Genomic DNA, 11,116 nt, shown 5'->3' with positions numbered 1-11,116 from the left:
GCAGCAGGCTTGGATGGAAACCTATTGTGTTTGGGCGGGTTCAGGAAGGAATAAGGAAGGGGAGCTCAATGGTCAGGACTAAGCCCCAGCAGGTAAACAGAAACCCAAGCTGGAGACTTACTGGAGAATGTGGGAGGTGCTGATAACAAACGAGGCTAACCCTCAGGGGCGGATAAGAACTGACAGGTGAAGGAGGAAGGAACAAGCACCTCAGTCTATACTGGGAGATTTCATTCCTTCAGAGGCGGGCAAGCAGGGACGGTTGAAACTGGAGAGGGAGAGAAAAATCCCTTCTACAAACAGTTCCGCCCTGAGCACAGAACCCAGGCTGATGACCCTGAACTTTGGCACTGCCCCCAGGAGAATATACGTACGTACATACATACATACATACATACATACATACATACAAGCACTCGCACACGCATGCACGCACACATACACACATACATACACGCACACACGCACACAATACACGCACGCGCGCGCGCACACACACACACACACACACACACACACACACGCACACATCTTCAAGCAGTGATCACGTGTCGTTTGCGCAGCTCCCATTGCTGGTAATACAGGTCAGCTGATGCAGTGCTCGCCTTGCAAGCATAAGGACCAGTGTTCAATTTCCAAGAATCTATATAAAAACCTGCCTGTGGTGGCTACGCACTCCTCATTCCAGCACTGGTGGGAGCACGAGGGATATCTCTGGGTCTACTTAGTGTGGCTCAGGACAGTGAAAGCCCTACTTCAACAGGCATGATGGAAGGGGGCCAAGGAAGGATGTCCTGTGTTGCCCTGTGGCCAGTGCACACACAAACATACCACACACACATAAATACCCCCTCACACACATACATATCACTCATACACATACATACCACTCACACACATACATATCTCACAGAAAGATGCCTAACACACACACATATGCATGCATACATCCCATATACACATATACATACCACATATACACATATATACACTACATACATACCACACATACATACACACACCACACACACATACACACATAAAAACCACACACATGTACTCACATACACACATAAATACATGTACATACCACACATACATACATAGACCATACACACACATACATACCACACACATACATAAACATATATACATACCACACAAACATACATAATCCACACACACACATACATAAAACACACATACACACATACATAACACACACACATACGCACACCACACACACATACACACATACATAAACCACACACACATGCACTCACACACACATAAATACACGTACATAACACACATATATACATAAACCATACACACACATACCACACACATACATAAACATATATACATACCATACACACTTTCATAAACCACACACACATACACACATACATAACACACACACACACACACACACACACACACACACACACACACACACGGGAAAGAAATTTCCTGAGTGGAGGGAATCCTAAGGTAACGAACTCTTGAACTCGGGTTGTGGCATCCAGTGAGCATCTCAGGTGAGCTTGCAGGGAGAGAACGAAGTAGCAGGAAGAGAGTCAGAAAGGCAATATAAAACTAGAGGAAACGTTTGCTATTCACCCTGCACTGTGCCAGCCAGTTTGCCAAGTGTTGGTAGCTGACTGGCAGTGTTATTTTAAAGACAGGTGACAGTGTGGCATGCACACCGTCAGCAGAGTGCCTCACGGGGCAGAGGGTCGCACACAAGCCATACTTGTGCTTCTTACTGTCTCAGTCCCTTCCCTCTCCAGTAAACCTCATCTTCCTGAGAACTGAAATGCTTTGAACTGTTCTATTCCCACATGCCTACCCTGAGTGGACTTGCTTCCCATTCCCTGCCTCCACGGCCCACTCCTATCTCCAAAGCTTTCCCCACAGCTGCTCCATAACGACTTCTCCGAGTCTTCAGAGTTGACTCTCCTTCCCGCCCTGCCACCAATGGTTGATCATCAGACTGCAGGGGCCCTGTGACTAAGTCTGTACCCTTCGCTCCAATCCTCGGGGCCCAAGGAATGCCTGGTCCAGAAATGCCTTCCACTGATGGCATGTGTATCCATTAGACCATGATGCTGGCTCTCATCATGGGAAAGCAGTCCTGTTGAGAGCCCATCGATCTTAATGTTCTCTGCCTGGCATTAACAGATGGGGAACGGTGTGCTTGGAGCCTAATAAAGCGGAGGAATGCTTGTCTTAGGAATGCTGCCTCTTGCATGGCGCCGAGTCCAGGAGATGCCCCAGAGGCATAATGAGTAGGAAGAAAGTAACCTTGGAATGTGTCTGACATATGTCCAAAGGTCTAAACCACTTCAGGCCACACATGATCTTTCTGCCTGCGTCTCTCACCTCAGCCCAGGTCCCTGTGATCAATGCTCACACATTTGCTCAACTACAGAGAAGCCAGCAACACTCTGTGCACCTGGCTGGCACTGCCTCACGTCATTGAGGTCATTTGAGTCACTTCCTCTGTGCTGATGCCCTGCCTAGCAAAAAAGCTCTCACAAAGAGCAGCCCGGGAGGGCAGGTGACACACTGTCGAGGGGACAGAGACTTTCTTTTTTTTATAAGTGTTGCTTGAAAGTTCAACATAACTGGTCTGCTCCTTAGAAAGAATTCTGGTCTAAAGACAAGCAGTGCTAGGTAGGCTAACCGGGCTGCACATGGGACACACACGTGTCTGAGCTAAACCAGCTTGTCCTGGCCTGTAATAAGTGAAGCGATGACCCACGATCCAACAAAGACACCAGTTACAGACATAAAGTTGGCTGGTCACTCAGGACGAAACTCACATGAAACCCCAGGAATGCAGGAATGTCATAAAGGCTGGTGATGGTGTTGACGAATCAAAACCTTGATCTAAATATAAAGGCTCAGTGAATGGATGGGAGTTGGTCCTGAGCTCCTTTGCGACAGTAGGCCATGGCTTCCCGTCTTCCTGGTTTTACTGAAAGCATGGTCTACGGCAGTGGTTGATCTATGATATCTGTTTTGTAGCCTTCTCCTCTTCTGCTGGGCCTAAAGATGACCTCTGATTGACCTGAAGTTTACAAGTGATGCTGTGTAGTCTATGAAGGTTCATTTCGGTAAACCGTTCCCCTGACCTATCAATTGATCAAATGACACATTCGATTTGGGATCATGGTGAACCCCTGTGTGCTTACCTTTAGTCTCTCCCTTGGTTCACTCATGGTAAACTGTTCCTAGTCAATACAATGCTATTCCGTCACCCCTTACTATGAAAATATATGGACAACTTCTCCTTACTCTGGAGGCCTGCAATCTGCTGGATTTGATTTTTTTATTTTTATTATTAAATTTCAGGTTTTGGTTTTATTGTTGTTGTTTTGTTTTTTGCTTTTTTGTTTGTTTTGTTTGTTTTTTGTTTTATGAGAGTAGAATTAATGTGATATGGCTACCTGTGAGAGGGAAAGACTGTGAGAAGAAAGTATTCATATTGAGATGCAAAATAGCCTCCAGTGACATGGACTTGCAGAAATGCATATGCAAGTTAACCTGTGGGTGCAGCTTAGAGGAGGGAGAAAGTGGAGAATCCTCACCTTAGCCTTCAATGTTTCCTAAGCACTAGACTGTGCACTCTAGCACCTCAGCCTCCTAGTGATGCTTCAAGCTGGGAGATGGGCATTTGTTTATATTTCATTCACAACCAGTGGAGATCCCATGGATTATCCAAGCCACAGGACAAGAGTCGAACCACTTGGAGATCTCATGGGTTTATCAGATGGCTATGTGCTGTTTGTTCTCCAGGTAGAGGGAAAGAACACGTGTGCTAGAGCCCGGCAGAACTATTTTCCACTCACAACTTGTGCCTGGGCTAACCAGCCATAAGAAAATAGCATCGCTCATCTCTCTAGGCCTCACTGCCTTGTTTGTAGCCTGGGGCGACAGTGCCATATACTCTGTACCGTGGGACAAGCCATGAATGAGATGAGTTATAGAGATCGATACTGTGCCAGCACAGGGGTCAGCACATGATAAAGTTGCTGCTCCCATTGCCCCATCCTCCTTTAGCTCCTGCTCCTCCATGCCAAGATGTTACTATGTGTACTAACTGTTACTATGTGTACTAGTGATGGCAGGTACCCAGGCACTAATGTACACGTGTCCCCAAACTGTCTGCTCACTCCATGTAATACACTTCATTATTTTCTTTTCTTGTTGCCACATATATTTTCTTTCTTTCTCTTCTGAACAATTCCCTTGGTCTTCTACCACACATGCATAAGTCCTACTATCTTTAAATACTCCCATACCAACCGTTCTATTTTTACACCTCTCTTATTATTTGCCACTCATGTTTACCAGAGCAGTACAGGGCTTAGGGGAAGGATAGGGAAGTCTAGTCATTCTTGAAGAGGAGCCTAGCGTTCCCAGCACGTGTCTTAATTTCGTTTTCCTTGGATTTGCATATTACTGACCCCAGAGAATGTATTCTTCCGTAGGTAAGTTGATTAATTATGATTAATTTCGATGTTTTTTTTTATGTGAGTCGGAGGCCCCTGGGAGAGGAAAAAAGGACGAATGACCGTTTGTTCAGCAATTCGATGCTTTTCACTGGGGAATTAATTCTCTGGATAAATTGGCAACAGGCTAAACAGGTTCACCTAGGGCTTTGGCTCCACTGTACAATGCACTTCATAATCTCAGGGCAGCCCTCTCAATGCACAGGTTCCCAGGCCCTGGGAGGGCTCAGGAGCAAGGCAGGCACTGTGTGCAGAGCTTGATTTCACAGCCACCAAGAGTCTGAAACATAGACTCTGCTCACACAGCACAGACCCTCCCCAGAGCTTCAGAGCCAGGATGGTTGACTCCCACCCACCTGCTCTCTCCCTTTCCACTGCATGGCCCCAAAGCATCCCTACTGATCTGTCTTATTAAGGTCCTTGGAAGGACAACAGGTAGGAAACGCTGGTTGTGTGCAGAGAAGAGGGTCTTACAGCTAGCATAGAATCTTTCCTTCTGTGGTCTGTCCCATGCCTCCCTGTCTGAACCACGCTCTGTAAGGTTGGAGGAACAGGAATCAGCAAAGTCCCCCAAATGCTAAGGATGCCCAGTCACTGTCCACGGGTCTCAGAGACAGAGCCTGGAAGGAAGAGCAGCCCAGAAATGAACAGCACGGTGAAGACGTGAGAGCCCAGCAGGCGGGTGTCGAGGTTATGCCCAGCATTGCCCACTTAGACTGAACCGTCCGCTTTATCTTTGCACCTCACACGGAGCTGCACAGATCCTTGCTTAGAATGGGCAAGGAATGGACAACAGACAGACAACAAGCCAACCATTCAACTCGTGACTCATTGACCTGGCAGCCAAAGGATCCAGTGCTTCTTTACCTCCCTGACGTCTTCATATGAGGACAGAATACCTGAATGTGATAGACGGGTCCTCTGGCTGTGGCTCTGGGTCTGGTTTTAATGGATGGGACCTCAAACAAGTAAAGGCTTCAGGAACAGCATATTGGGACTTATCGACTCTGCTGAGAAAACCATTCAAGGAGGCCAGATGGGAAGAGAGAGACCTTGATACTATAAGGAAGAAAGAAAGAGAGAAAGAAAGGAAGAAAGAAAGACTATGCAAGCTCCCAGCTGAGCTTTACCCAGAGTGCAAGGTGATGAAAAAGAATAAAACCTTAGATGCGTATGAAAGGTTAGCTGTGGAGCCTATTATCCAACAATAGAAGACCAAGGTAGTTGCCTTTTTTATGGAATTGTCAGGAAAAAACAATGGCATATTGTGGAAGGGACCTTGAAAATGGACAAGTGCTATTCATAACTCAAGGTGTGGATGCAGGTCGACCTTCATGGTGGTTTGCTACCCTGCATCCACTGAAGAATCAGCCCGAAGGCTCTAGAGCCACCTTTCCTGGCAAATGGAGACCACCCCAGAAAACCACAAGTGGACACAATGCAGCGATGGTGGGGAGCATCCCTACATCACAGCTCTGACGTGTGTGTGTGTGTGTGTGTGTGTGTGTGTGTGTGTGTGTTGGGGAACATTCCAGGAGCGAGAGCGGAAGGAGTGAGTTCCAGGAAGTGTGCTTGTGAGGGACTCTCTCCTATAGGTACAATTCTGGAACACTCACTGAACACTTGAAGTAGAGAGGACGGAGGGAAGGCAGAGTCAGTGTGGTAAGGGGTTGGGGCCCCAGGGTGCTGACATCCAGAGATGACCAAGTCCAGTGAAAGTAAACAACCTGAACCAACTTCTCAAGGAACTGAGCCCTCAGTCGCCAAACCAGTTTACTCAGCTGCAATGAGAACTGTTTCAAAACCACAGTGTTAGGCTCTCTTGGATGGGAAGGAAAATGGCTGCTCTAGGTGAGCAGGTTCCTTGAATCAAGGTTTCTTCATGGAAACGTGGGAAGGAGAGGGAAGGCAGAGAACTCTGAACACGGAGCACGGGGGCTGCCCTAACAGGTGGTCACACTGGTCTCCTTTCTTGTGGAATCTTCCCTCACCTGTGTCCAGTCAGAACGCCTGCTCCTCTCCTGTGGATTGATGCATAGGGTTGTAGGGAAATAAAGTTTAGGAGACACCTATCTTCCTCTCAAAAGATCACGGAGGCTTTCCTCCTTCCCTCCCTCCCTCTCCCCTTTCCTCCCCCTCTTCCTTCCTCCCCCTCCCTCTCCCCTCCCTCCTACCCTTTCTCCTCCCTCCCTTTCCCCCCCCCCCCCCGTCCCTACCTCCTTCTCTCCTTCTTCCCTCTCCCCCTCCCTCTCCTTCCCTCCCTCCCTTTTCCCCGTCCCTCCCTCCTCTCCCTACCTCTTCCCCTCCCTCTCCCTCCCTCTCTCTCTCCCTCTCCTTTTATGTTAATGCTAGGCATCCAAGTCTGTATCTTCATTCTTATGACCCAAGTGCTTTTTAATCCACAGATTAATCTCTTCAGCTCCCACAAGTCCCATCTTTTCTGAAAAAACACAAGCGTTGAAGGATTTGGGAAGCTCATAAGGGACCATTAACTCCAAGCCCACCTCAGGGGCTTCTCTGAACTCTCCTTCCAATAACAGATGCCCATGTCCGCTCTCTCTGTTCCTGATTTTTGAAGACCAGGCTCCATTTGCTTCTGTGGCAGTCGTTCCATGGTACAGCCATGTCTTATGTGTCCTCTGACCAGCCCCAGCCCAGTCAGTGGCGTGCTGTGGTGCTCACTAAATGCACACAGCATTGACCACGGAGGCTCAGGTGATTCTTGTTTCTGGAATCTGACATCACAAGAGCATCTCAGAATGTCATCTTACCACTCATTTTGCCCAGGTGTCAAGCCGGAGAAAATGAAGGCCCCGAGATCAGCCACCTGAGTGGAAACTTCTGCTCACATAAAGAGCCAGGGTCACTTTGCACGAACTTCCAGTGCCCCTGACCAGGGACCTCAGAGTTTCCTGAATTTTAGATTTCTCCTCCCTTTCTTATCCCTCCATTCTTGGTAGCAAGGTGTGGGAGGGGGACTCCAGTAATATTTTACCCCAGGGACCCAGTCTATGCTTACGAAGACCTTTATGTCTCATTGAAGAGCGTCTTGCAGACTCTTCCTCAAAGGTCTGAGACAACTCACTATGGGACAGCACTGGCTGGACATGGATAAGACCTTAAGTTCAATCATCAGTACTGCAAAACAAAAAACAAAAACAAACAAAAAACCAAAACAAAACAAAACAAAAACCCCGATCACACACGATCCTCCACAGGACAGGGGGACACTTAGTGTTGGATAGAAATGTGCAATTGGGGGCTGGGGATTTAGCTCAGTGGTAGAGCGCTTACCTAGGAAGTGCAAGGCCCTGGGTTCGGTCCCCAGCTCCGGAAAAAAAGAACCAAAAAAAAAAAAAAAAAAAAAAAGAAATGTGCAATTGGTGGTGGGGGAGTGTAAGGCGGAAAGAGGATTGTGGAGATACTGTTCGTGGGTCTCAGCTCTCCTGGCAGATGAGGGTAGAACGCCTACATTCCACCGCATCCACTCTGCCTGGGTGTCCTTACCCACACCTTGAGGCCCTCAGCACCAAGGTCAAAAACCAGAGGGAAGTGAAGAAGCCACAAACATCAAGATTCCCCTAACCTTTTAACCAATAGTTTACAAATGTATTTTAATTAGTATTCAGACCTTCTAAGTTGGCCCAATTACAGCCATGCTGGGTCTTGTAAATACTCCTAATATTCATTCAGTGTGTAAGTCTCTCCTGCCATCCTTCTGTTGCATGCAAATGTCTTGTTAATTTCCTGCGACAGCGTGGGAGCCAGTTCACTTCAGCTCAGTCTACAGCTCCTGTCTCCTTTCTACGTTTGCCACGCTGTTTAGAATTCAAGAAAGTTGATATTTTAGGTCGGATATGGAGTGGGGCTAGAAGGAGGTACTAAACTCATCAGGAACTGAGGAGAACTACCCAGAAGTCATTCTCTTTACGTCCATCCAAATAGGAGCCTCCTAAACGCCTCCTCTGGTTGGAGCTACCTGAGGCAGCTTTAAAAACCATTGGTTACCAGGACATCGCCCCAGGGGGTCTAGTTTAAATCCCGGATGCCACTTGGCCATCTTTTTGCTTTTTTTCCTTTTAAATCACCAATTTATTTCCACCTTGAAAACCACTGACAGGAATTTCTCATCGCCCTGCTCACTCTGGGAGGAAAAAAAAGAGCTAGCATGCAAAAGGAGTCAGGGCGAGAGATAGCGGAGTTATTCCCAGCGCAAGGCAGTGAGCGAACTAGGAAATCTGGCACCTGCGCTTTTAGCAGCCCACCAACGCTGCAAGGTCGGGAAAAACAGCGCGTGCGGCGATGCTACACACGCAGCCCTGGAAGGGCGGGGCGGGTGGGAGGGGCCTATCTGGGCCCCGCCCCTGCACGCCTATCGGCGCGCGGTGCGGGCCCTGACGTCACTCTTGTCAGGGCAGCGGCACATGGACTGCCTGATGCGCTGAGCCCGGCGCTGCGGGGCCGCGGAGCGCGGGGAGCAGCGGCCGCGGCGGGGAGGGGGGTGGGGCGGGACCGCACAGCCTCGGGTGCTCGCGCGAGGGTCCGGGGCCCGCGCTTTGCCTTCTGCTCATCTGCAGCCGTCTACGTGTTTTATTCTTTCTTTCCTTTTTCTGCCCCCCTTTGCAAATTTGAACATTTTGCAAGACTGAGTGGTGTTGGAGGCAGGTGAGAAAGAGCATCCTACACAGGGCCGGAGGAGTCCGCGGCGCTCGGTGCGCTTTCTTTCCCTGGACTGTCAGCACTGAGAACCCGAAAGTTTTCTTGTTTATTTTTATTTTATTTTGATATTTGTACGCTGATGTATTTACAAAGACAGAAGTGATTTTTTTTTTTCCCTTCCTTGTCTGCACTGTTTTGAAAGCGAGTACTTTTGGTTGGCAAAGGACGGAGGAAAAAAAAGCTCATCAACATTTTGGGGCGGCGATTGGCCTTCTTTTTAAAAGACAATTTGCGTGCATCACGATGGAGAAAATGTCCCGACAGCTCCCCCTGAACCCTACCTTTATCCCGCCTCCCTACGGCGTGCTCAGGTCCCTGCTGGAGAACCCGCTGAAGCTCCCCCTTCATCCTGAAGACGGTGAGCGTTGCCTCGGCAGCTGGGCTCAGGGAAGGGACGACACTCCCAGGGACCCCCTGGTCGGCCGGGCACCAGCATCTCTCTTCCCCTCGCCTCGCTTTAGTGAAATTGGGGGGCTCACCCCCTCTTTCTCCCCAGTGCAAAGAGGATCCCACATTTGAAATAGCGCTGGGAACCTGGCTCGCCCGCCTTTCTAGGTCTGTCCTGCAGCGCAGGTGACAGGTGAACTTGACCGGTCAGGATCGCTGCTTTGAGTGACAGGGTGTGCGCTTCCGCGGAGACCCGTGTGTCTCCGGGACTGGAGAGGAGAAAGGGCGGGAGGTGGCTGGTTGGAGGCGGGGGAGGGGTCCGAGTAAGTGGGGGGTTCTCAGTCGGCAGCCTGAATATTTTCGGATTGTGTTACTGTTTTGTGTTGTGAACTCACGCGGCGCGAGCGGAGAGGCGCTTTCTCCCGCTGGCCTGCAATTCACCAAGCGGGGTGGGGGTGGGGGGGAGTGGTCTGTCGGCGGGAAGCGGTGCACGCCTCCAGCGCTGACACTTTCCCGGTGCTCTCTTCCCGGTGGGAGGGGAGAGCTGAGCAGGCTCACGTGTAACCGCGTGCAGGAGCCTCCTCTGGCTTGAGCCCTTTTCTTGGTAAGTCTCAGACCTTCCCTAGGCAACTGTAGCTTGGAGCTGAGGAGACAGGGGTAGGGGATGGTGGGGAGGGGGTTTTGCATGTGAGACCTGGTTGGGAACGCAGCTGAGGCCGGACGGATTTGTGTTTTGAGCCGGTGTAGTTTCTTGCCTTTGGTGTTATCACAGTGACAAAAGCGAATCATGCTGTTCCTGCATAAAGTCTTGAAAAGATTATTTGGCTGCAAATAGCTTCGGGGTGTTTGCATCATTTTCCCTAGGAAAGAACGCCTGTTGCATTGCAAGAGTTGCTGGTGCTAGATTGCGCGTACAGACCGCCCCCCTCCCCCGCCCCCAATGTCCTCCCGCATTGCTTCTTAAGGAATAGCACTGGGGAGAAGGCTTCTGTGGTCGATGTTTTTAAGTCTGACTCTCTAATGAAACTGCGGAGGATTTGAAGATTCAAATGGGTGGCGTTGGGACTACATTTCTCTAAGGGGGAGAAAAAACAACTCGGAATCAAATTCTGTAATCCCTGATTCCACCCACACCTGAATATTGGCAAAACTGCAGCTCGGTAAAGACCAATCCGGGGGAGCTGTATTTCAAGGCAGGAAATAGCTGCATTCTTCCCCTCATAGTGTAGAACACAGCACCTTTGTATAGTACTGCTTTGTGACGGGATGCATAAATGTATACTTTTCTTTTTTGCAAATTAGGTGATATTTAAATGTTTGGGGAAAAGGAACCCACCTTTTAAAACCGACTTAGTCCTTTCGTATGTGTTCCAGTGGCCTGCTAAGCTAATGGATGAGTTTGAAAGTTCTTCATCTCTACCTACCCCCTCACCCACCCCCCACCCTCCAAACCTCCTCCACAGGCTCCTTCTATGATGGGAGCATCCTTA

At 49.1% G+C, this 11,116-nt stretch overlaps 1 protein-coding gene across 6 annotated transcripts in view; it reads left to right on the top strand.

The window, feature by feature from the left end:
• The first annotated feature begins 8,922 nt into the window (after nucleotides 1-8,922).
• Hlf (HLF transcription factor, PAR bZIP family member) overlaps nucleotides 8,923-11,116 on the top strand; it is a 57,733-nt gene continuing 55,539 nt past the window's right edge. For 3 of the 6 annotated variants that reach the window (XM_087574471.1, XM_087574475.1, XM_087574474.1), the window contains exon 1: nucleotides 8,923-9,597. In XM_087574471.1, coding sequence (XP_087430597.1) covers nucleotides 9,483-9,597 — 115 coding nt within the window. In that variant the 5' untranslated portion in view covers nucleotides 8,923-9,482. 6 annotated transcript variants of the gene reach the window in all.

This window comes from Rattus norvegicus, chromosome 10 (assembly GCF_021556685.1).
Source record: "Rattus norvegicus strain SHRSP/BbbUtx chromosome 10, alternate assembly SHRSP_T2T, whole genome shotgun sequence".
NCBI lineage: Eukaryota > Metazoa > Chordata > Mammalia > Rodentia > Muridae > Rattus > Rattus norvegicus.
The sequence above is the reverse complement of the archived record's forward strand: the minus strand, read 5'-3'. Positions and strand labels throughout refer to the sequence as shown.